The sequence below is a fragment of the Balaenoptera physalus genome (genome assembly GCF_965194825.1).
Source record: "Balaenoptera physalus genome assembly, chromosome: 13".
Lineage (NCBI taxonomy): Eukaryota > Metazoa > Chordata > Mammalia > Artiodactyla > Balaenopteridae > Balaenoptera > Balaenoptera physalus.
The window spans coordinates 7,262,002-7,288,128 of NC_138892.1; the positions used below are offsets into that span (position 1 = coordinate 7,262,002).

At 52.2% G+C, this 26,127-nt stretch overlaps 1 protein-coding gene across 6 annotated transcripts in view; it reads right to left on the reverse strand.

Annotated features, from left to right (window-relative positions):
* Positions 1-1,328: 1,328 nt before the first annotated feature.
* The window catches only part of SEPTIN3 (septin 3), a 29,109-nt gene continuing 4,310 nt past the window's right edge, over positions 1,329-26,127 (reverse strand). The window contains exons 1-12 of one of the 6 annotated variants that reach the window (XM_082420625.1): positions 20,528-20,753; positions 15,805-15,996; positions 13,404-13,532; positions 12,649-12,730; positions 10,895-11,032; positions 9,476-9,593; positions 8,488-8,583; positions 7,182-7,205; positions 6,432-6,528; positions 5,170-5,221; positions 4,799-4,892; positions 1,329-2,647 (exon numbers count right to left, since the gene is read on the reverse strand). In XM_082420625.1, the coding sequence (XP_082276751.1) occupies positions 2,582-2,647; positions 4,799-4,892; positions 5,170-5,221; positions 6,432-6,528; positions 7,182-7,205; positions 8,488-8,583; positions 9,476-9,593; positions 10,895-11,032; positions 12,649-12,730; positions 13,404-13,532; positions 15,805-15,996; positions 20,528-20,537 (1,098 nt within the window). In that variant the 5' untranslated portion in view covers positions 20,538-20,753 and the 3' untranslated portion in view covers positions 1,329-2,581. Of the gene's footprint in view, positions 2,648-4,798; positions 4,893-5,169; positions 5,222-6,431; positions 6,532-7,181; positions 7,206-8,487; positions 8,584-9,475; positions 9,594-10,894; positions 11,033-12,648; positions 12,731-13,403; positions 13,533-15,804; positions 15,997-20,527; positions 20,754-21,170; positions 24,465-26,127 lie in introns of those variants that run through there. The other 5 variants (XM_082420624.1, XM_082420628.1, XM_082420627.1 and 2 more) reach the window with 5 other exon arrangements.

Here is a 26,127-nt window from a genome sequence, read left to right on the forward strand (position 1 = left end):
ACTAAAATGTTGTATGTATTCTTATTTCCTTTAAGCTTCACCAATAGCACCAGAGGGCTTCAAACAGAAGGATGTTAACATCTTCTGGACTACCTACCATATTTCATCAAATTTAAGATGTTGTCAGTTGTAAAATGCACCATTTTAAAGCGTAACTCGAAGGAAAAAAAGTTGCCAAATAAACGGACATCAGTTGTAAGATGTATGCTGATTTCAGAAATATATGTACTTTTTTTTAATTTTTTTTTTTTTAGGCTGCACCAAGCATAATGCAAGATCTTCATGCGACCGGTGATCGAACCCGTGTCCCCTGCATTGGGAATGTGGAGTCTTAACCACTGGACCCCCAGGGAAGTCCCAGGTATATATATACTTTTAAAGCATGATTACAATAGGAATGGCGTGAAGCAGTGGAACAAGCACTGAGGTCTAGGCCCTGTTCTGCCTTGGTAACTAAGTGTACAACCTTGGGCAAGACGATTATGCTTTCTAGACTTGTTTCCATATCTGTTTGAAGGAAGAACTAGAAGAACTCTTAGGTTTCTTTCAGCTGTGATATTTTATGATTCCCACACTGCTCTGTCACTCAGATCTTCTCACTTCCCTCCATCTTGGTGTGGCTTTGCCGTTCTAGTTCCACTCCTCATCCTTTTACTTGAATGACTCCAAGGGCCTGCTGACCTCTCTTCCTCTAGTCTTGACTCCCCACCATTCATCTATACCTTGTGCTCACCCTACAGAATGTTGAGGAGCCAAACACAGTTGCACATGATTGTCACATTCAAATTCAGAGAGATAATATACAGGTAGAGTTGTGTTATTTGCTGGCTATAGAAGAGAGTGTGAACCTTATAGAGAGGAAGGATTGGTTTAAGTTTGAAAAAGACAATACAAGCAAGTGCTTTAAGTTTAGCTCTTAAAAGTCTTCACTGCAAAAAAGGCAGGTCTCTAGGCAAGATAGGTCCACTCCTTTCCTAGATTTGGTTTTATGCCTTCTGGAAAAAGGAGGGTGAAAGCTAGGAAATTAATTGAATGAAAATAGACATTGTTTCCATTGGAGGAGACAGGCTATGCAGAGCATAGCATCCCTCAAGGTAAAGTGTGATAGCTCCATCACTCATTTTGGATACAAAACTCCAGGGAATAATGACGGGGATCCAACTTCATGCCAGCTGAAGATGAACTGACCTCACAAAAATTTTTCCATCTCTAATTTCTGTGTCTACTTCTTACCAAGATGGTCCCTGTCTCACGCTCCACACATGGGTGAGATGATGTAATAGCTAATTTGGCCAAGGATTGAGGAGCAAAAATAAAACACAGTTCAGTTATTGTTCAAACAGCAATGTTTAGTTGTACAACACATAAAGTCTAGCAACATTTACACAACCAGTTTGAGCGTCTGTTTGCTTACTTTCAATTGGGAAAATTAACCATAATGTCACCAAAAGGTTGGCTGGGACTGGTAACATTTAAGAAATGGGTCGTTCTTGCATCCCCTAGGCTTGGGCCTCTTGCTCCATCAGGACTTGGTTGTAGATGAATGGCCCACAAGTCACCAGCCTTTGAGCAAGTTGTGTCCAGGTGGAAATGGTGGGGCAGTGGGCAAGGGGTTTTCCATAAGACATAGTGTGTGGGGCGGTGGCAGCCGACATTCGCAAACATTCATGCATCTGATGCGGGGCTGTGCCCTCCACTGGGGATTTTCCACTAGCCTATAGTGACCAGCTGTGGCCAGGCTGATTCATTGCTCACGTTAACAGAGTGGGGGAGGGGGTGGGGTGGAGTAGTCAGGGTGGGTGGGAAGAGATTCCCTCTTATTGCTAAGTGGACAGAAGGGTGCTTTTTTCCTCCTAGAGTTCACATCCTGTGACTTTCTGGAGTTTTGTGTGTGCATTTAGTTCTTATTTAAAGTTTGAGGATAAGGAAGTCAACTCCAGGAATGTCTCAGGAAAACCACGCTCCCTAAGTGGCTGCATTATGGGGCAGGGAGGGTGTGTGACGGCCCTCCGGGCCAGCCACAAGCAGTGATTTTTTTAAAAAGTGATCCTAGCCCTTGCTCCGCCACATCTGTAGTGACCCATCCTTATAAATAAGCTTTGAGCAATGAAGGAGACACCCTCGTCCCACCTTGGGGCTCACACAGCTGACGTCAACAAATCTGACAAGGAGAAAAGTTGCTTTCTTGACCCTTTAAGGAAGCCAAGAGTAGCTCATGCAGATGAATGGACAGGGAGCAATGCCATTTCCCTTGGAGATGGTTACAAGTAGCTGGTATGGGTTTGCAAGGGCAGAAGGAGCTCTCGGTGAGCTCCTTCACCCTACAGATGGCCTAGGACCAGCTGACACAGACGATGGAGGAGGGCAGTGCTGGCGAGAACTCCATTCCACTGGGAGGAGAGGGGTGGTTTGGATGAATGGAAGAAGCAACTGTCCTAAAGAGGCAGCTGGCCCCTCCCACCGGCTGAGGGCTGAGAGGGGCCGTGGTGTTGGCTGGACACGCACAGCACTAAAAAGGGCGTGGCCCTGCAGCAATAACAGCTGAGAGGAATGGAGGGAGGAGCGGCGCTTGAAATGGCCTTCATTCTGCAGTGGGGCAGGGGGTGGCTGGCACAGGTGGAAGGACAGTGCCCAGGAGGCCTTCTCCCTGCAGGGGGGTTGAGAACGGTTGAGGGTGTGGAGACCAGCAGCTGGCAGCAGACATATAAAACAGCTTCTCCAGGGAGGCTGAGATCATGATTTAGGGGCGCCAAGCATCAGTCTCCTACTCAGCCTCTCCAATGCCCCCCCACCCCCCTCACCCCTAGACCTTCCCCGCTAGGCCGTGGTGTCTAGTCCCACGTCTCCATATAAGCCAGGGATCCCTCTTCTGCTGAAATGTAGCAACCTCTGGGCTCTGACCCTGCCATTCTTCTATCCTGCCTGGAATAACTTTGTGGGTGAGGGAAGATGTGGGTTGGATTGGTAAGGAGCTTCCAGGAAAGATTGCGACCATGAGTTTTGGGCCACTGGCAACATGATCACCTGCCTCTTTCTCCTGGTCCACTGAACCTTGGTCTTAAGTCTATGTGTTTTCCTAGCACCTGAGTGATAAGGGACTATAAATGCTTGGATCTGTAGGGGAACCAGTAAAACACCTAGGGTTAGACCAGGAGATGGAACAGGAGGTTGTAAGAGGATACTGCAAACTGTATCACTTGTTTTCCCTTGCCTAAGGCTAAACTGTTTCCCCAGCCCCAAATTTCAGCCACCTTACAGACTAAAGGAGAAAGAGTAACTTGTTTGTAAAACAACAGGGGAAATATATGCATTAATAAATACAGGGCTGAAGGGAAAGGCAAGAAAAGGCTACATGTAGAATTGTGGGTATCACTGGGAATGTCTACAGGGGCCAGGAAGAGGAATTGGGGAAAAGCAGAGAAAGACAGACAAAAATGCAATTAGCTTCAACATGAGAGAGAGAGTGAGACAGAGAGATAATAGAAGAGAAGTAAAGGGGGAGGGGGTCAAGTATACACAAGAAGAAGAGAGAAACAGAAGCCAGCTTTAAGGAGGAAGAATCCTGATGGAGAGAAGGGAGGTGTGGTTTAAGATTGCCAAACTACCAAGAAACACAAATACTGTATAGTGTTCTTGATACTTCTTTAGACTCAGTTCTTCTAGAACTTAATGCCTAAAAAAGGTTGTCTCACTTGACCAGCACATGTGCTTCTTTAACCAGTGGGCACCACATAACTCGCTGTGTCTCCTCTTTTGCTGGGCCGACCACAAGCTCAGGGCCATTTTCAGCGCTCGACTGCAGAAACTTTCTTTCCCATGCCTCTCTATAAATCCGATTTCTCTTGAAATCTCAGTTTGTACTGTCCCATGATTTAAGCGATGATTTTAAGTGGCTTAAAGTCGTTTTTGGAAGTAGACTGGGCATAAATCCTAAATATAGAAATGAAGCTAAAGTGGATTAGGGTAAAAAGAAGTGAAAAGTCAGAGGGGGCAGAATGAAGGAAGGAGGGAAAGGGGGGGAAAGAGAGAAAGTGGAAGCCGAGGGGAGCGAGGCAAGGGGAGTGCGGAAAGCAGCAGTCTTTGGTGGTGACAGGTAGTAGCTTTGGGACGGTGAACGCGACACGGACCGAAGGGTGGAGCTCTCTCCTCCACTTCTAGGTACTAATTCTTTCTGCAGGAGCCCAGCTCTGGCCTACTTCTCTGCTCTCCCCTGACCTTTCTTTTCCCAAATAGTCCTAGCCTTACCCCAGACCACCCCGGACTTACAGGCAGGGTTAAGTCATCAACTCCCCGTCCCCTCCCAGGTCTAGCTCCACAGACTGTCCTGGGAGAATCTCTGCAGTCCCTGTTTGCAGGTGGGTTTCAGAGGTAAGAAAGCATTACCTGTGGCTCACCTGCTCCCATCATTTTTAAATGAAACCTCCCCCAGACCACTTGAGTGAGGTACACGGCTTTGTTCTGGGACACAAGGAAAGGAGACAGATAATGGACAGCCATGGAGGAACCAAACTTACAAGGGACTTTCCAGGGAGGGCAGTAAAAATACCTCACCCCTGCACAGGCACACACACATACACACACACAAGCACACACACACACTCGCTCTCTCACACACACACACACTGTAGACAAGATGCTCCACAATTACCAGATAGGCCTGTGGGACAGGAGAGAAAGGAAGAAGGTGGTTGGTGGTGGTTTGGGGATGTGTGTGCGTGGAGAAGTGGGTATGTGTGATGATACAGAGAAAGGGTCGTCATGGGTTACTGTCGTGGCTTTCCTCTGTGTCCACGCTCACCGGAGGGAGGCCTCCATTGTCATTGAGCCGCTTGGCCCTGTAGGTCTCATAGTGGATGTTGTGTGTCACTTCCTTGAGGTCCTGGAGGTGGGTCCTGAAGGACACAGGGTGAGAAGAGAGAGGGATGTGATTAGGGGCGGGAGGAGGAAGAGGGGACCCATGTCTGAGGTCCACACATCGCGTCCATGGCCTGGACCCACTCCAGAGAGCCAATGATACCTCTTGAGCCCCTTTTCCTTTGAGACGGGAGCTGGGACTGGAGCAGAAAGCTCTGTCAGAGAGACCTGGGGACTGAGGAAGTGGATCTGAACAGACGGCCTCCAGACCCCAAATAATTAAACCTGCCATCTGACGGGAGGGGTGCATCTTACCTGATGACAAAGTCTCGAAGCAGGGCAAACTCACAGTGGTTGAGGTTTTCCACTGTGAACAACAAAAAAACAGGTGGTCATTTCACTAATGCAGCAACACCAGCAGGTGAATTTCTGTTCAGGTCATGGAGGCATTTAGGAGAGAGCCACGGGTCAAGCTATGGTCACCCTTTCAGAGGTGTGCTCATCTTGGCACTTCAGTGCATTGGATTTTACTCATTGAACAAGTATTCATTAAGTAGCTACAGTGGCACAATACTACTCTAGACTCTGTGGAATAAGCACTATTATATTTCCCATTTTATAGAAAAGGAAACTAATACACAGGGAGTCTAAGAAACCTGCCAAAGGCCTAAGACACAATGCCTATCTTTAAGGAGCTTATAATCTGACTGGAAGACAGTAACACACATAGAAAATAACTGCGCCATCTTAAAAACGTCATGATGGATTGATAAATTTAATTCAACATAGACTGAGTGCCTACTATTTGCAAATCACTTGCCAAAGACTGTGGAAGCAGAAGAGGATTAAGTCACAAACCCTCTTGTCTCACAATCTAATGGGTAGGACAGATATTCTCATAATTCAAGGCAGATGATGAGAAAATGCTATTTTTAAAAAAATCCCAACAAAGGGTCATAGAAAAATGAGAGACAACACGATAAAATGGGATGAACTTGGTTTTGGAATCAAAATATCTGGGTCTAAAATCCAAGTTTCACCACTAACAAGCCATGTGATCTTGGACAGGACACTTAACCTGCCTGAGACTCAAGTGCCTCAGCAAGTGATGTTCTGAGAGCAGCCACGCCTATCCTGCTCCCCTCCGAGGGCATCATAATGAATGTGGTCAACTGAAGCGATTCTCTGAGAACTTTCAGAATCACTGTGACCTTCTCAAGGTCACATCGTTCCTAATAAAATGGAACATCTGAACAACCCTTCAGGAGTTTTTCAGATCATGCCCCCTTTCATGTGAAAACCTTTCTCTGGTTTTTCCGATCCTTATTAATCTCTCCATGTTCTGAACTCCTTTGACCCTCAAGCTAGTGCCTCCCGGGCAGGTGCTAAATCTATCTTTTATTGCTTCCTGCCTGTGAGCCTCATCTTCCCAATTAGACTGTAAGCTCCTTACGGCAGGGTCTGGCTGACATTCATTTTATATCTTACATCCTAGGACTGTGCCTTGACCTATAGATGCTTAATAAATAAGCAAAATTGACCAGCGGCCAGTTCTTCAAGAAGATGCATTGAATTACCTTCAATGATCCCCCAGGGAGTTTTTCTGCCGAGGACCCGCTTGCCATTCACTTGGTACTCCTTGTCACTTCCCACCACAGCGAAAGGCATGCTCTCCTGCTGAGAAACCAGACAGACGTGCATGTCATCCTCCTACCATTTGGGCCTCCAAGGGCAGGATGGAGTACGGTCCTGGGCCTCTAGCCTTGAACTGCACATTTCTGAAGCTCAGTAATCCCAGTGATGGCAAGGGCAAGGCTCTTGTCTCTTAAAAAGAGCACTGGTCTGGGAGTCCGAAGGCCTGGGTCCAACCCCGATTGCTCCCCTGCCCAGCTGGTTAACCTCAGTAAGTCAGCTTTCCTACAACTGGAGAATGCTTCATGCTCTTCAGCACTTTATCAGGTTTGGTTTGATTTGGAACAACTCTGTGAGATAGCCAGGAAAGACAGACCTCTTAAACGACACCTACACAACTGACTGCCAAAGTAACTGAAGCTTTACACTGTCTCCCCCACTGGCAGAGGCCCACACCCGCTGACCTTCCAGAGCTCAGAGGCTGCTTTCTGATGTGCGTAGGCCCCTCTGCTCCACCAGGTGTCTGTTCCCAAATCTTTTTGCCTGGTGTGTACTTGTTGTTGCAATTGGATAAATTAACTATTATATAAGCTGAGGACATAGCAGTGTGGAGAGTTGTTTCTCTGAAAATTAAGTTGAATGTTTCAGAAAGACTTGATAAAGGTGAGTTGCTTTTGCATTCAGAGCGGACTTACCTTCAAAGAAGAGGGCTTGTCTCTCTATGAAAAGAATGTTTAATGAATGTATTAAAACATTTAAGATTTATATTAAAACATTTATTTTAAAACATTTAAGATTAATGTGCTTCATTTTTAAAATGATTTCTTCACTTCAATTGACTTTTTCAATTAACTGACCAACTACCTGCCTCTACATCAGGTAAGGGGCTTCTACCAGGTTACCACACTTGATGAAGAAGGAGACTCAAGACCAAAGCAAGTGAGTGATTTGTCCCAGGTTACAGTGGTTGATGGAAAAGCTCAGACTAGAACTCAGGATTCTGATGTAGAATTACAGAATAGTAGAAGTTTAGAATTGAGAGGGATCTTAGAAATCACATAGGTCAGTGGTTTCCAAGCCAGGTTTCACGAAGCCTTAAGATTCCCAGGAGAGGGACTTCCCTGGTGGGGCAGTGGTTAAGAATCCAACTGCCGATGCAGGGGACACGGGTTTGATCCCTGGTCTGGGAGGATCCCACATGCCGCGGAGCAACTAATCCCGTGAGCCACAACTACTGAGCCAGCATTCTAGAGCCCTCGAGCCAAAACTACTGAAGCCCATGCGCCGTAGAGCCCGCACACCACAACTACTGAAGCCCGCGTGCCTAGAGCCCGTGCTCCGCAACAAGAGAAGCCACCACAATGAGAAGCCCACGCACCGCAACAAAGAGTAGCCTCCGCTCGCCACAACTAGAGAAAGCCCACGCACAGCAACGAAGACCCAACGCAGCCAGAAAAAAAAAGATTCCCAGGAAATACCCCAGGGGCTACTCAGAAGGTAGGGCTGTGCCTATGACACTTAGCCAAAGCAGCTCTGTTTTTGTGTTTTATATATTGGAGTCTGTCTGACATTTAATTTTTTTAAGGGTTCTTCTAGGGAAAAAAAAAAGAGCCTATAAGCCTCTGAATTTTATAGAAGGGGAAACTGAGGCAGAGCTCTGATAGAGTATAGATACTTTGGACCCCAGCCTGGAGCTTTTCCTGCCTGTGCCCTTCCATCACCCCATACCCTGGTTTTACTTGGCCCTGTGGGGGAACGAGAGGCTTTTGTGTGGTCTGGGGATGGACGGGAGCGTTGGCTTTCTGGGTGCAGGGTTCACAGTCCTGGCCAGCGCCCCAAGTCCTCACCCTCTCCCATGACACTTCTGGTCTGGGTCAGGCAAGGTGGGGCAGGGAGTATGGAAAGGGAAAAGCAGGTTGAAAAACAGAAGTGGTACATGATACACATCCCAGGGGGACTAAGGCGGGCATCCGTGTGATGAACAGAGTCCCAGGCACCTACCCGGATTTTGTCATTCTCTGTCTTGTCCTCCAAATCCTCATCAAATTCCTTCTGGGGGTAGAATTCAATGCCATTTACTTCAAGCTCCTTTCGAACCTAGAGGTGGGGAGGAGAAGCATGGTAGCCAAGTGTCAGGATAATGGGAGAGAGGGCTATGTGTGCATGTGCATGCATGTGCAAGTGTGTGCATGCTGAAGTCAGAGGGGTGAATGCAGTCTTTGATAATCCAGTTATCTCTGAACTCTGAGGCCCTGGGCAGCAGGAGGATCCTGAACATATGGGAGCCCCAATCCTACAATTACCGTAGCCCACCCCAGCCTGCGATGAGGAAGAGTCTGGGGGTGTAGCTTGTTTATCTTAGGGTAAGATTAGGATTTAGAGAAGCAGTACAGCTTGGAACAGATTCCACATGGGCAGTGCTCGTGCCATACTTGTTATATTCCTGTTTGCAGGGAAGACAGGTGCATCGCCCCCACCCCCAGCCTCTCTGTTTATCCTCTTTCAAAGCTCGGCTTAAGTCTCCTCCTCCAGGAAGCCACCCAGTATCTTTTCAGTAATCTACTTGATTGTAAGTTTCTTAAAGGCAGCAACTGTCTTTATACTTCTTCTGCATCTCCCCAACCCCATCGCCTGTGTGTCCGACACAGGATAGAGCTTATGGAAAATAATAAGGACTAGCAGGCAGTTGATTAATTAGTCCTTCAAGCAGCCTAACAGTGAGGAGTGCTTTCTCATGTTCACGGTGATTTATGTGTTCAGAGGTCTTTGCAGGTAAGTTTGCAGGGCAGGAAGAAGGCTGGAGCTGCACTACCTTCTCTTCACTGTTGGTCCCCAGATACCACCAGCCCAGCCTCTTTAATGGTTGAGTAGGGGCTGGGTGGGAAGCGGGGTAGAGGGTGGATGTGATAATGAAGGATAGGAGAGGGCCTGGACCAGAAGAGGGGATGGCAAGGATGGGGACAGGAAAAGGAGGAGGGGGCCTTCTCACCCTTTGCTTGAATTCAGACTTCTCCTCCAGGGTCATGGTGTCAGCCTTAGCAATGACAGGGATGATGTTCACAACTTTGCTGAGGTGTTTCATGAACTCCAGATCGAGAGGTCGCAAGCTGGGACCCAGAGAAGGCGGGGTGTCAGAGCCACCGTGCCCTCCCCCACTCAGCCACTGCCACCATTCCAGGGGCACCCTTGGGACAGGAGGACTGGGCTGGGAACTGGCTGAGGCCAGGAGGCTGCTCCCTTTCCTATCTGACACGCATCCACCATCTCAATGTGCAGAAGAGACCCTGACTCTCCACCCACACATGGTCCACCACCTGTCTTTCTCTTCCTCAGTTCCCATGCAAATCCTGCCTTCTTTAAGCCCCACTCAAACCACGCCTTCGTGACATCTTTTCTGACCTGAGATTTCTTTCTCCTGGGAACAGCTGTGGACTGCTGTCCCTACCCAAATGTCCTTGTGTCACGGTTACATGTGTGTGTCTATTCTGCCTACAAGACAGCACTTTTTGACAGGCCTCCTCCCAGCCCCCAGTTAGTCCTGCAGGGGTCCATCTGGGGGCCTGACCCCTCCCCCTCTGAGGGGCCAGCTTCCTCTGGACTCTGGGGCCCCAATCTGGCTCTAGTTTGCAGTCCAGGGGACTCATTCAGTCAGGCTATCTGCTGGCTTGCTCTGACCTTGGGTCCAGGTTCTAGGCAGGGATAGCGCAAACTTTTTGTTGAGTTCCTGAGCTCCTCCATTGAAAACCTGCTGAATATCTGATTCCTCCAAAATTGGGGGCCTGCCTTGCTTGTGCCATCTTCTCAAGAATTGAACTAAGCTGGGCTTAGTGATAAATTACGAGACAGCCGCCCTCTGCTCGCCTACTTGGATTGCTCCATTCTCTCCTGGTACTCCCTATCATGTAGCCCCGCCTGATACTCAACAACCAGAGTTCCCAGCATGCCCTGTTTATTGCCAGTCTTCATCTCTAGACACCTGGCTCCTCATGCTGGGCTGGCCGCCCTCCAAATGCCTACAGCTGGGTCCCACCCCCGCAAAACACCAGCCCCAATTCAATAGCCCAGCCCCCCCACCCCGTTTCACCCATCTTACTGCCCCCGACCCCAGGCTTGTGCAAAGCAGGTATCTCTTGAACAAATGAGGAGCATTTTGCGCATATAAACCAACTTCTGTCTGCCGGCACAGTCGTGCTATGGTGCTAGAACACCAATGGGCAGCGTAGGGGCTGATGTTGGTCAGCTTCACTCTCCTGGCAAGAAACTCTGGGGAATCACAGGGCTGTGACTATACTGGGGTCCATCTGGCCCTCCCCAGCTGAGTCCAGGTAACGGTTACCCCACTACAGGTTGGGCACAGATGATGCAAACTAAAGCCAGGCCCAGCAATGGGGGTGGGACTGGTACATACGAGTGTCCCGTCGGGGAGATGAAGTAGAGGCAGCAGTGGACACGAGTGTCAGGGATGCGTTTCTTCCTGGCTATGTTCACCTCCTCCTTCAGGAATTTCTCATACTGTTCATTGATGTATTTCTCAATGGGCTCCCAGCTGGGGGGTGGGAAGAAAGCAGATGGATATCCCAGAAGGACAGGACCTGGGAGCTCACCTTAGACATGGTCAGGTAGCAGTCCCCTCACATCCATCTCATTTCCTACCTCCCCTGGTGGGTCTAGGTTACCTGCTGACTATTATCCCTTGGCCTCCCATGGATGGCTTTCCCTGTTAGCAAGGGCAGAGCTCCCCTGGGGACCTAGCTCTCTGACTGGGCTAAGGGAACCTGCAGAACCCCATCCCACTCCCAACAGTGGCACACACTTTCCCCACATCCATTACTTATTAGCTGGGCAGCTCTGGGGAAATCTCTGCCCCTCTCTGAAGCTGTTTTCTCATAAGTAAAAAGAGAGTAACAATAGGTGCCTGGAGAGATGCATATAAGAATCAGAAAGAACAGGTATAGTACTTAACAGAGCAATGGCACATAGCAAGTACTCAGTCATGGCAACAATTCATTGATAACAATGAATAATAACCCTTCTCTGTCCAGGAGTGTGTGTATAGCCAGAAAAGAAGGAAACCAGCCACTTCCCTAAGATCAATACAGCCAATTCCTAGGTGTGTTGCTGAGTGGTCCTGTCTGTCTGGGGCAGACCCCAGCTCCCTCACAGAGGCACAACTGTCACCATCCCTGTTTGGGAGCAAACTTCTGCCTGGAACCTTCTGTAAAGTGGGGAATGTCACTTGCCATCTGGTTCTACAAGGATTAAGTCATTAGTCACTGCAGTCGCTGACCTACAATATACCCTGAAAGGAATTCAGGACGAAAAACAGGATAAGGCTCTCTGCACTTTGGGAAAACAGGGAAAACAGGCCCTTAGATAGTTGTATTTCAGAAAAAAAAATTTTATGGACCCAAATCCTTCCACCTTCCCCTACTTAGAAAAGCACTAAAATCTTAACTGAGATATCTGATCCTCGTGACGAGCCTTTTGCTGAGATGTTTGCTTGACTCTCCGTATCCCCCAGCCAGAAGTCACACATGTATTGCCTCTCCCCCACCTCTTCAGAGCAGGTCCTCAGGACCATCTGAGAGTCTGTCTCCCAGGCTACAGTCCTCAGTGAGACAGTGAATGAAACCCAACTCACAGCTCTTACGTTGTGCTTTTTTTTCACAGTCGACCCTTCCGTCTATGTCTGGGCAGTGTATTTCACCCTTCTTGGCTGGACGCTGACTGCAGCTTTGCTCTGTGGATTCCCAGAGGCAAAGATTCTCCATGGAAACTCCCCTTCCTCCTGTTTTCCACCCATTCTCTCTTTGTCCGGGGCTATAACATCTGGCTCTCAGGCCAAGCTCCCTGCCACAGCCTTCAGGCCAGCATGGATTTGCACCCCAGTTCTCCTGCCTATTATGACAGATCCACTCCCATCTCCAGGCAATCCCTCGGCTGACATTCCCTCTATACTGTCCCCCTCCATCCCCGTACCTGGGCCCCATGTGGACCTCTTCCCTTGCCTCCTGACAAACCCCCTCCCCTCTTTCAGCAAGTCTTCCCGCTTAACCCCTCAGCATGGAGGGCGCAGACGGTTTTCAGTGTGAATGAATCTGCACCACATTCAGTATCTGCCTTGCAGAGTCTTTAGGGTGGAAATCTCACAGGCAGACATACCAGTTTTCATTGTTGATCTGGTCTCCAAAGCCTGGTGTGTCGATGACAGTCAGCTTCATTTTGACACCGCCTTCCTCTATCACTGGGGAGTGAACAGAAAAGGCACCAGGATGCCGCAGAGCAACTAAGCCCGTGTGCCACAACTACTGAGCCCACATGCCACAACTACTGAAGCCCGCGTGCTTAGAGCCCATGCTCTGCAACAAGAGAAGCCACCACAAGAAGCCTGCACACTGCAACGAAGAGTAGCCCCCGCTCGCCGCAACTAGAGAAAGCCCGTGTGCAGCAACAAAGACCCAACACAGCCATAAATAAACAAATAAATAAATAAATTTCTTTAAAAAAGGCACCAGGGAGGTCACTCCTCCAGCTGACACCAGGTGCCCCTACCAGCCGGGGGGGACCTGGGCACCTTCCTTCTGCAGGACTGATTATTGGAAAAGTCGAGTTCAGGGTCTTCAACACCTTTGTCCATGCCGTTCCCTGCGCCTGAAATGCCCTCCTTACCCCTTCTGTCTAAATCCACCCAGCCTTTGTCATCCAGCTCAAATCCTACTTCATTCCTTTCTAATTCCCTCACCCCCTTTTCTGGACTTACAGTGTAAGGAGTTGGCTCCCTCGTGTTTAGGGCTTAATTCTATTCTGTCTTGAGGTTGCCTTTCATCTGTCTCATTCCCCAAGAAGCCCCATTCTTTCCCTTTTCTGGCAGAGGCTCCTCTGAACAATGCCCATCGGGGTCCCTGCCTGGTCCTCACCGTGCCCGATAGCTTTGATCTCCACTGTCTTGGGAATCTTCTCTTCCCGGTTCCAGCTGGAGGCCTTGCGGCTCACTTGGGATTTGAAGAGGGTGTTGACTAGCGTTGACTTGCCCAGTCCACTCTGACCTGCAGCAAGACAGGAGGAGGATGAGAAAGCAGGGAGACCCCATGCCCACCCGCCGAGCCTAGTATCTCTCCCCTGAGCTTACAGAATTCTAGAGCTGTGATCCAGGCCCTTGACTGACGGCTCACTGGGGAGGCAAGGGGCTGAGTAGGGAGAGCAGGTGGGTGGGAACGGTTTCCTACTTACTGGTGAAGGACCTGGGGGAATGTTAGTTGGATTCCACATTCTCTCCTTCTGGAGCCCCAGGACCACTGGGAAAGGAACAACCTCTGCATTTGTCTCGTGTAGTGGTTTTCGGTTTTGTTTTGTTTTTGCTTGACCTAAGTTTTTAATATTTAATCATATTAAAAGTAAAGACAGAGTTACTTTGCATACTGACACTGCAGTTCTGCAGAAGATTTCATTCCAAGGGAGAGTTCCACACTAAAAAATATTTGAAAACCACTGGCCTGAGCAGTGCTTCTCAAACATGCACAAGAATCACACCGGCAAGCCTGGCAACTAATGAGTGGCATTGGCATCACCTGGATGCTGGTAGGAAATGAGGTATCCCAGGCCCCAACCCAGCCCTATGAATCAGAATCTGCATTTTAACAGGACTTCAGATGAATCAAATGGGCAATAAAGTCTGAGGTGTGCTGGTCTAGAGCATTCCTGTCATATATTAGGAAATGGGCCCGGCAGGGGGCTGGAGCCTAAGGTTCTAGACTCAACTGTGCTTCTTCCCTGAAGCCTTGGACTAGCCATGTTTGCTCCTCTGGACCTTAGTTTCTCTTTACTGATAGGACGGTGGGGAGGGAGGGAGCTGGATGAGACCAGGGATGGCAAATAAGGTACATTTCTCAATCCAACTGATCAACTGGCAGTAGCCACCTGCCTAATATGTTTAAAAGGCTACCTCTGGGCTCGGTACTGACTGCGCGCAGTGACTGACCCGTGATGAATGCCACAGGCACTGCCGGGGAGAGGAGTGGCCCACCTTGCTAGAACTGGCGGTAGAGTGGTGAACAAGACATCATCCTCACCCTCAAGGAGCCATTTGGTGTGAGGGAGACAAAACATAAGCGGACAATGCCAAAGGGAATCTAATCCAGTCTCTCTGGGATCAAGGAGGACTTCTACTAAGAAGTAATAAGTAAGCTAAAACCTAAGAATGACTTCAAATGACCCATGAGAAGCTGGGGGGCGGCTTCTAGAGAGAGCGAACAGCATACACAAAGGCTAAGAGGTAGGAAAGAGCATGGCAAGTCCAGGAGAACTGTTCCTTATAAGTGAGGAGTCGAATGCTACATGGGAAGTGGTAAGAGATGAGTGGAGAGGTAGTACCAGGCCAGGCTAGGAATTTAAACCCTTAAACTTATGAAAGATTTTAAGTAGGATGTGTGACTTGAGTTTTGCAGGTTGGAAAAATTATTCGGTCACTGGTGGACAATGGATTGAAGGAGACAGGAGACAGAGAACCAGGAGAAAAAGAAGTTCGCACCAGAAAGTAAATCAACTTACGTCACCAAGCACACTGTTTAGTTTAGCCGATGTTTTTTACAGCAAGACTTTCCAGATGATTTACACTCTGGCCTAGCTCCTTATGTTTGAGCAGCACTGAGTCAGGTGGCCCTGGTAATCCAGGGGAGAGATCCACTCGGCCTAGGGTGGTAGCAGTGGAGATGGAGAGAGGTGGACAGACTTGAGAGATATTTACCAGGTAAAATTGACCGTATTTGATGATTGACTGGATTGGGGGATAAAGGAGGAGGAAAGAAGGATGATGCCCAGATCCCAGTTTCAGCAACAGAGAGAATATCTCACTGAGATCAGGCAAAGGCCCCTCTCTGCTCTTACATTCTGTGACCCAGTGACCCTACTTAGTGACCAGTGTCCTGGAAATTCTCTCTAAGCTTGAAAGCACACAAAAGATCAGAAAGAAGACCACCTTTCATCCGATCCTCCCCCAGCTCTTGAAGGCAGGGGAGGACACTGGTGATGCCCCCCGTGTGCCCCACACACGAAGGCAACTTGAGCACAGCTGCAAGGCTGCCTGTGTACAGCCAGGTGGTGATGGGGCCACAATGACCACCCACCCACAGCTCCCACCCTTGGATCAGCCAGCCTTGTGGGGAGAAAGGGGTCAGGCCTTTGTGATCAGCACAGTGAGATCTTTCCTCTGAGAAAGAGCTCATTCTAGAGAAGCCAGGGCTGAGGCCATCCTAGAAAAAGAATCGGGATCCTGGGTGCTGCCCGCCACCAGGGCCTCCAGGGAACCCACGGCCTCCATACCAACGACCATGATGTTGAAGTCAAAACCAGTCTTCATGGTCTTCTTGCGCATCTGCTCGATGATGGTGTCGATGCCAATGTAGCCCAGCAGGTTGGGGTTGATGCTGACGGGCTTCATGGGCACTGCCGGCTTAGGCCTGGGCTCAGGCACCAGCTCTGACATGGCTGCGTCCGTCCTGGTCTCCGGGAGCCCTGAAAAGCCAAGGTGGGTGGGGTGGGCTAGAGGAAAGCAGAGGTCACGTGGAAGGCACAGTATTATTCTCTGGATACAGAATCATACAGAGTCGGGCCTGGAAGGGACCTGACACGTCATCCAGTACAGGTCTCTCATCTCACAGATGAGGAGACTGAGGCCTGGGGGGGAAGGGCTTGCCTAAGAACACAGAGCAAGTCAGATGCAAAATCTGGACCAGTACCCAGACCCTCCAGTTGCTGGGGCGCTTGCATATGCACCTCGCTGCTCCAAAGAACCACATCTGTGTCTCTAACCCAGGGGTTTCTCCACCTTGGCACTACTGACATTTTAGGCCAGATAATTATTGCAGGGAGCTGTCCTGTGCATTGTACGATGTTTAGTGACATCCTTGGCCTCTGCTAGATGCAGGTAGTAGCCCCCCTAGTTTAATGACCAGAAATATTTCCAGACAGTGACAAACGTCTCCTGCGGACAACAGTGCCCCAGCGGAGAAGCACTGATCTAAGAGATGTCTGGGGTTATTCTGACCTGAGTCCTGCCTCCCCCAGAAAAAGGGCAAAGACCTTTTAGGATACTGGACCTAACATCTGTTGACTGCCTGTCACTGATCCAGTTGCTTGTCTTTTAGAAGCACATGGGGAGACTTCCCTGGTGGTCCAGTGGCTAAGACCCTGTGCTCCCATTGCGGGGGGCCCAGGTTCGAGCCCTGGTCAGGAAACTAGATCCCACATGCCACAACTAAGTGTTCACATGCCGCAACTAAAGATCCCACACACCGCAACTAAGACCTAGCAGCCAAGTAAATAAATAAATTTTTTTTTTTTTTAAAAAGGAGGAAGCACATAGGGCTGCCCCATCTCTGCAGAGTGAGCATCAGTCCTGTCTCCCAGCCTCCGTGTCCCCCCTGTTCCACAAGCACTGCTGCAAAGTAAGGAGGTCTGTGCCCTGAGGTGCCCCAGACACCCTCCGAGCCTTAGTTTTGAGTCTGAGGGGGAATAAGTCTCCCCTTTTGACTGTTGGGGAGAGGATGAGACCCAAGTAGGGGCCATCACTGACCTAAGGTGACATGACACAACGTGTTCTTGGGATGGTGGGTAGCAAAAGAAAGGGGAGGCTGAAATCACAGCCCTTCCCCAGTGGAGAAAGGCAAACATCCCTCTGGGTCTGGCAGATCATGGGTATATTCACATACAAGAGAAATCTGGGTGTTTCCTCATCAGGCCACTGCCCACCAGGGTGGGTTTCAGGATACAGCAACTCCATTTCCCTCCCCGTAAAACGGGGGTGTGTGGTGATGTGGAAAGAGCCTGGCTCTGCCGCTTGCCAGCTTTGTGGACTTGGGCAAACCACCCCGCCTCCCATGCGCCTGCCTCCTCCTCTGTACTCTGTAAACTGGTTAGGATGGTGATTAAGGCTGTAGAGAGCACTGCACACGAGGTATATGCCTAGAAGCGCCCGCACAGCGCCTCACTGTTGCAGACCCTCTTGCTCCTGTCCCTTTCAAGTTCACAGCCTGTCAGGAGGGGAAATGAAGTGGTGCATGTGGAAGCACTTGTTAAAGGGAGGTGCCCCAGACACTAATTACACCGCACAGTTACTGGACTCCACGCTCTCCAAAGGCCCTCTTCCAGCTCTGCCATTCTAGAATCCTATGGTTCATGGTTACCACCCTGCAGAGTCTCAGGCTCACAGAGAGAACTGATGGAGCAGCAGATGGGAAAGAGGGTGAGGGGACAGGAGTACCTCCCTCCCCCACCCCCAAACCCAGCCAGGAGGCTGTTCTTGTACCCCTACCACCTGGTCCTTCCACTGGTCCTGGCAAGACTCTCTCTCTCTCTCTCTCAATTGGAAACCATCCTTTCCTTGTCACTCCCAGACACAGCCAAATCTGACAAAGTCTCAGGACCTCCTCAGGGCCTGGCATGGCTCCCTCCTGCTTCCCAGGAAGCTGTTGCCAGCCAGGCGGCCCCAGAAGGCAGCAAGATTGGCTCAGCCCTGCAGCAGCTGATTCTCAGCAGCCTGGCCTCCACCTCCACTCTGCATGTGGCTCCCGGACCCAACTCAGCACACCTGCACTGGGGGCCAATGCCCCATTTTCCCTGCCCAGCTGCTCGCACGGCTGGCCCCATTCATCTCCCTCATGCCTCTACAGCCAGCCCATTTGGTCTCCACAACCTGTGTTGTGAGATAGATCCATCAGTGTGTATGTGTGTGTCGGGCGGGCGGGGTCTTACCTCATTTTACAGACCTGGAAAGTGAGTCTAGTATTTATTTATGGGAGTTTTGTAAGTATTTTTGTAAAGTGTGTGTCCTCACCATGGCCTGCTCAGCCCTGGCCTGTCAACTGCAGCATCTTCAAAGATCATTCCCAAAAAGACAGACCCTGGTTGCAAGAAGGGGCCGGCCTACCAGATTCCAAGGCAACTTCTAGGGGCTACAGCAGGCCTGCTGCAGGTCCAGCACGGGAGCAGATCTCACCTTCATTCTTCCATCGAGCACCTATGAGCACCCATAGAGCGCCTGCTGGCAAGCTGCCCCTCCCAACCACGTGGCAATTACAGCCACCCAGCAGCCACAATTACTGCAAGCCTGTGGTGGGTCACTGGGTCACAGCCTTTGCTGGAAGACCCTTTGCTCACTCCAACCCCTGGCTAACTCGTACTCTTTTTTCACCATTCAGCCCAAGGGCTACCCCTCAGGAAAGCCTCTGCTTTCCCATCTCATGTGGATGCCTCTCTTCTGTGCTGCCTCGGCCCCCTGACTTTCTAGTCATCACATTCATTCATTCACTCACTCCATCCCATCCATCCCATCCAGGCCATTCCATATGCTGTCCAATGGGAGTCTACTCCAGCCAAACTGTAGATTAAATGCCAAGGACACTTTTGGACCCCAGACAAGGTCCTTGCCCCCAAGGGCCCACTGTTTGGTGAGGGTGCCTGACAAGTACATAAAGCCCTCCAGGGCACAGGACAAATGCAGCTCTGGAGCTGAACTCTGTAGCTCCATCCTCTGCCCTTACAGCTCCCCTGGTCCCGCCATGCCAACTCCAGGTGGCCCATACTTGACTCCCAGCTGGATGACCCCTCAGTGTTCTCCTCAGGAAAATAGGTACAGTACCTACCTTGCTGGGTTGCTATGAAGCTTATACAAAAGCATGGACATAAATTACCTGGCACTGAACATATGCCAGTTCCCACCCTTCTTCAGGGCAGGAGCCACGTCTTATTGATTTCTGTGCCCCAATGAACCTAGTATAACAAGACACTCAGCAATGAATGAATGAATGAATGCAAGCCTCACTGCAAGGCAGATGTTACTTCAGAGCCATCACTTTTCTCCTCGCTCAGATGCTGCTCGCTTGGCAGAGCAGCTGACCTCCACCCAGCAAATGGCTCTTGTGTGGGCCACAGTCACGGAGGTAGACTCTGTTATAAGACTTTCTCCTTCCCCTGCAACAGGGATTGGAGGGGGGCTCCCCAAGGGTGGGCAAGAGCTCAGGATGGGGTCACAGCAGGATGTAGCTCAAATATGCCACCCTGCCTAAGTGGTTCTTGGGGCTCCTCCTAAGCTCTCAGCTCTCTCAGGGCCCCTGGAGAGGAGGGGATCTGTCTGCAGCACCCCCTGCCAGGAGCCACCTGCCCATCAGTGCTCCAGGAGGAGACATTGTCCACCCGACTCAGCTCTAGCTTAGTCCCCACAGAAACAGCACCTCCCCCCATCCCTGTGCCAAGCAAGGACCCTGGTGCTTTCTTTTACAGGCAAATGAATGGCTTTGTCTTTGTCTGGCCCAGGGACCCCACCCCTCTGTTGGGAAGGTGGCAGCAGGGGGAGGGGACCTTTCCAGAATAGCACCTTCCTCCCTGGCTTAGTGGGGATCCAGGGGGTGGGGAGGCTCTTCCATGGGGAGCTGGAGATCTTCCCCAGCCCCCAGCCCCTAGCAGCCTTCAAGACACCGCCCCCACCCGCAGAGGCAATTCCAGCCCACCCCAGCTCCAGCCCCCGGCTCTCAGAAAAGGAATCACAAAAGATATCTTAGTACTTTCCCATTCACAGAAGTAAAGGGCCCTGGGATACCCCTGCCTCCATCCCAGTCCTCTGGAGGCCAACGAGTTCCCTTGGAGACCACCAGCTGGTGCCTGTCTCAGTGTGCGCCTGTGTGGGGGGGAAGGGGTCTGTGTGTCAGCGCACAGGTCTCTTGTCTCGCTGTAGGTGGTCCTGATACCTGTGCGTGGTGTGCATGTGTGTGCACTTCTTGGTGTGCTCCAGTGTGGAGCTTTCTGTGGGCATCTGGCTGCCTCCTCGCTTCTTCGGGGGTCTCTGTATCTCTCCGCGTTTCCATATGTGCATTTCTCCGGGCTTGTACATCTTGGGGTGTGTGCCACCGTGTATGCGTGTGCCCGTGCGTATGTCACCGCGCATGGGCTCCTCAGCGCATCAACCCTCCCCCTGGTAGCATCTCCAGCCGGGCTTTGGGGGCCGCAGCCTTCTCCCGGCGCGCGCCGGTGGCCCCGCCGGCCTTCCTACCTTTGGACATGAATCCTCCTTTGTCTCCGTTCCTCCGGGAAGATGCTCAGGGCGCGGGGCTGCAAGGCTGAGCTGGACGCGGGCTCCTCCTGGGCCGAGCAGACCCTGCAGCCGGGCCTCGCCCCTCTGCGTTCTCCGCCCACCCGCCCGGCCCGCGGCCCGGCAGCGTCGTCCCCGCGCCCCGCGCTGCCGCGCCCGCCCGGGACTTCGACTCGGCTAGCTCGGCGCAGCGCTGCCCCGGCCCGCTTGCACCGATGCCGATGCCGCCGCCGCCGCCGCCGCCGCCGCCGCCGCTGCCACCCGCACCACGTGACCCGCCCGCCCCGCCGAGGGCCCCTCCCCCCCTCCCCCTCCCCCTCCCCCTCCCCCGGCGTCCTCGCCCGCACCGGCTCCCCTCCCGCCCGCACTCGGGAGCGGGCACCCAAGGCCGGCTGCGGGCCGCCGGGGAGGCGCGCGGGGGCGCTGCGCCTGCAGGCTCGAGGTGCCGGGCGGGGCATGGTTCCCGCATCCCAGTCCCGGTCCCTCCCCCTCGATCCTGCTCCCGGCCTGTTACCCTCTAGGCCCGGGCGGGGCGGGGAGCGCAGGGGACCTGTGGGATCGGCGGGAGGCGATGCGCGCGCGTGAGTCACGCGGTGGTTGGGATGCTGGGCTGGTTCAACGCGGTTCTGACCAGATGCGGGTGCCTGTAGAACCCTGCCTGATTCAGGAGCCCGGGTTCCAGGCCTGGCTCTAGGATGATGAGCCCTGTGACCTTGAGCTAGTCAGGAACTTTCCTGAGCCTCAATTTACCCGTCAGAAAAATCATTCTTGCATTCAATCAACTTGAATGGACAGCATATTGCCAGGCCTTGAGGGGACAGGAATGAGGATCATCATTTCTGTCCTCAAAGAGCTCTGGGTCTGGTGGGTCAAGACAGAAAGCTGGACTGTCCTAATGCAGGGGGTGGGGTGTGCACAGGGTACTGTGAGTGCAGGGAGGTGGGCACCCACCGGGTACTGTGGGTGCAGGGGTGAGGGCCCTTGGTGAGGGCCAAGATGGAAAAGCAAATATAGGTGCGAGGGAAGAAGGGAAAGCAGTCTATGGAGAGACCCAGAGGCGAGAGCTGCATGGTGCTAGGGACAACAGAGCTCCTGGGTGCACCAAAGCAGGGAAAAGTCCAGACAGGGATATAGAGCTAAGAGGCTGGAGAAGTCCAAAGCCTTGGAAGCCAGGCTAAGGAGCTGGACTTATCAAAGAAGATAACAGTGAGTCACCAACAGCTGTTAAGCAGAAAGTGCTGCCATGAAATATATGAGTCCCTGTGGCAGCTGTGTGGAGGGGCAGGGGGTGGCCTCACAGGGACAGAGGGATGGAGAGGAGGGGACAGACAGCCAAGGACTGAGGAGGTTGATCAACAGAGTTGGAATTAGACTGGATGGGATGAAGGAGAGAGAAAGATGAGGAAGAGGAGGATACCCAGGTTTCTGGTATGGTGGTGCCTGCAGCTGAGGGGGTGAGATCAGGGAGGGCAGAAGTCAGGAAGAAAGGGGGCTGCCTCTAGACATGCCCGGGAGTTGTCTGGGTAGAGGGGTCTGGCAGGCCACTGGCTGTCTACACCTGCATTTTGAGAGAGAGAGCTGGGCTGAAGATGGAGGGAGAGCTGAGGTCCCGTAGGGAGGAGGGAAGACCAGAGCCTGGGTGGGCTGCCCCAGGCTGAGTGTGCAGAGGGCAATGAGAAGGGGGCTGACAACCTCCAACGCCAATTAAGCCACTGGACTGGATGCTTTCCAAGCATCTGCCAGACCCAGAATCTCTGAGCCTTTGAAATGTTGGGAATGAGACTGCCCAAAGCAGAATTCCAAGATTTGGGTTCCCATTAGCTTACTGCCACCAACCAGCTGTGTGACTTTAGGCATGTCACAGCCTCTCTAAGACCAAATGAACTTCTAGCCCTTGTGTTGACCTGCTTATACTTCTATGTAGGACTTCCAACCTACAAGTCCCCAACTTACCTTTCAGGACTAAAGGGCTGGGGGTAGGGGACCGAGAAAAAATTCCAGGTGAGGCACCTTTTAAGCAACAGCCATCTTCCTGAAAGGCCGACTGGCGATGATTTAGAAGGTCTTGGGTGAGATCACTAGTCACATCTAGAGGAGCCTGGCAGTGTCGACTGTTAGACAAATCACCACTTACGGAAGTGATGGTCTATATTTTCGTGTAGGTGGTTTGCTTTTCAAGCTGGACTCACCTATAGATCACCTGATTATTTCAGCTCTTCAGGGAACAGAGAAACAATCATGGAAGATGCTAAAGGACAGACTCAGCATAATTGGTCTCCCACAAATTACCCCTGTAAACCCTCCTTCTGATGGCTTCCCTCAACCTGACCTCTGACTGGCAGGTTGGGACCCAGCTCAGGGTGCATCCCCTGTGTTCTGCCACTCAACCCCATTCCCTCTTCTCCCAGCTCATTCAACTCTGACTTTAAAGTCCCCCAGATCTATCCAAGCATAATCCAGCTCCAGGCTCATACACCCCAGCAGTCCAGCGCATCCCCAGCCCAGCTCTTTGCATTTACCTTTGGTTTCTCTGGCCAGGTCCAGCATGGTGAGCCCTGTGACCCAGTCTGTGGCAGCATCTGCTGTAGCATGGTCCAGGGCTGCGTCTGTGCTTCTGCTTGGCATTGATGGGTAGGTGACAGTGTCAGATCTAGTCAGCTTAATGACACTGTCCAGTGTGGTCTCACCAGTGACTGGGTCTGGGGTGACTGGCACAACTGAATGCATGGCTGTGCCCAGCCTGCTTGTATCCAAAACAAGAGAATCCGTAGTCATGTCCAGCTTGGCTATATTTGCCCTAGCCAACACCATGGCTGTGTCCAGCTTGACTGGATCTGGTGCTGCCACTTCCCTGGCTGTACCCTCTGTGGTTGTATCTGGCTTGGCTGTGCCTGCTGTAGCTATGGCTTTGCCCAACTTTTCTGGGTCTGGCGTCACCACATCCATGACCGTGCGTGGCTTGGTTGTGCCTGCTTTAGCCAAGTGCATGGCAGAGCCCAGTTTGCTATCCAGATGAGGGCACTCAGTGCTTGTGTCCAGTCTAGATGTGTTTGGTGTAGCCAAGTTGACAGCCAAGCCAGGCCTATTGGTGGCCATTGTGGATAAATGTCTGGATGTGCCTGGCCTCGTTGTATCCAGAGTAGCCAAATCCATGGCCATCGCAGGCCCCGTGGCAGGGATGGCCCTTTGGAGATGCAGCCGGGGTCTCTGAATACCCCTGGACCGGGGCTTGCCTCTTCCTGGAGAAGCTCTGGTAGGCACATGGACAGTCATTGGGACAGGGTGCCTCTGACCCACCAAGCCTGGCCCTGCAGGACCTGGCGGAGTCTGAGCTAACTGGGATTGGAAAGGCAGGGTCAGGCATGAGCTCACCAGGGGCTTCTCCACTACAGGCATCCTGCTGGGCTTGGCCAGACCTGGGTGACCTGGGCCCTCGGAGTGGACCCTGTCCCCTGGCACTAGGGTCACAGATGGTGAGTCAGGAGAAGGCAGCCTCCCTCCTCTGTGGGTGGCAGCCTCCCTGCCCGGGGTAGACACCTGTTCCCAGTGAGAAGGTAGGGGGCCCAAGGGCCATGCCTGGCTGTGCTGGCGGACTGTTAGGGAGATGGAGCTGAGCTTCCTTGGTGCCAGGCTCTTGCCAGTCTCCTGTGGGGGCACACTCCACGCCCTAGCTCCAAGGCCTGGTCGGCCGGAAGCCTGTGGGATGTGGCTCTGGGGGAAAGCATCCAGATGGACGGCCTTCTTGAGAACAGGGATGAGAGGCGACACCCCTCCAGGGAGCTTTGAGGGGCGGGCAGGGCGCCCCAGTAGGTGGCTGCGGGGGAAGGAGGTTCCAGCGCCTGGGGCTCCGTGAGGCTGCATCTCAAAGTTGTGGTCCATCCAGGTCTTTCGTCTTCCCCTGATTAACAGAGGAAAGGGGCCAAGCAGGGGTGAGGTGCTCGAGCCTGCAGGTGCTGGCCTTCCCCCTCCTGACTAGCAGCTAGCGCTCCTCTGAAGGGGCCTTGTTTGGGGGACTGTCAAGTCCTCAGTGGAGTACACATGTCCCTTCCTACAGCCCTCCTACAGCTCCCACCTGCTACATGCCTACACACCTCACACACATGGGCCCTCTCACACACACACACCTACCAAGATACCAGGTGAATGTGGAAGAATGTTCCAGCAATGGGTGGAATCCAATGAGCAGGCTGCCCTGGCATGAGGAAACTTCTCCCTTTGCAGGCGAGTGGCCGTGGCCCCTCTATGGCCAACTCCATGGAGGTCACATATACATGTTCAGGAGCCCCAGTGGAGGGCAGTGGTTATTGGAAGCCTATCTGCCTCTTCCAGAAGGGGCCAGAGGACTCTGGGTTCCCACACACAGCAGCCAAAATAGGAGTTCAGGCGTCCAGGTAGGAGACCAAGAGATGACCAGTTTGACTTGGGAACAGGGTCTGCACCTGGGGCTCCTGCCCGGAACCAGGAAAGAGCCCTGGGCTGGCCTGCTGCTGGAGCTGAAATCGGAGCCAGAATTGGAGCTGAAGAGGGCCCTGGACGAGGTGAGCCTTGGGAAGCAGAGAAATAATGAGCATTCACAGGGTACTTGTCCAGTGAACAAGCCACAGTACCTGCCCTGGGGGGACCGGCCATCCCCAGGGGCACCAGACAGTGAAGCAGGCAGAGCTATGCTGGAGGTGAGCCTTGTGGGGGAAGCATTAGCTCAGCCTTTGGGGTTAAAGGAGGGAGGCTGGGCCTGGGGCTGGGGGAATTCACACAGAAGGCCCAAAGGTGAGGAAATGTGGCATCTTTCTGAAAATCCTCCATGGGTCTCCCAGGCTGTATCGTGGGGGAGGGGTGAGACAAGCCTGCAGGTGTGCTGGGGCCCAGGCCAGGCCACAGTGATGCTCAGGCCCTGGAAGATGACCTGGTCAGATCTGCAGCTGGCCACTCCAGGACTGTGTGACGGCAAGATCAGGGGGAAGAGAAGTGGAGGCAAGGAGAGAGTTCCCTGGTGGCCTAGTGGTTAGAATACCGGGTTTTCACTGCCGTGACCCGGGTTCAATCCCTGGTCAGGGAACTGAGATCCTGTAAGCCTCCCAGCAAGGACAGCAGCAAGTTGAAACACTCTGAGCTGGGGGTGGGGCTGGAGAAGGCTGAATAGCACAGAGGAAGCAGCAGCAGGACTGCCAGGACATGGGGAGTCAGGGAGGGGGCGTCAAGGACTCTGGCTGGTGGTCTGCATGAATAAGCCATTCCCTGAGGGGGGCTCCACAGCTCCCAGGCGGCCAGCTGGCGCACACTCTGGGCTCCATACAGCCCACTCTCTGGAACAAAGTTGTTTCTGTTGCTTTCAGCACAGCAGGTGGGGACATGATACTGCTGAGGGGGGCTGGCAGCAGGTGCTTATGGGGGGAGTGTGATTTTATGGCTAGGGCCCTAAAGTTTGGAGCAGGGACGGGGAAGGCAGGACACTGGAGGGGTCTTCATCATCTTTCATGGTGGCGCCCCAGCCCCTTATCCCCATCCAGTCACATATTTGTACCCAAGACTGTCCCTGCCTTATCACCTCCCCACTTGGCTTA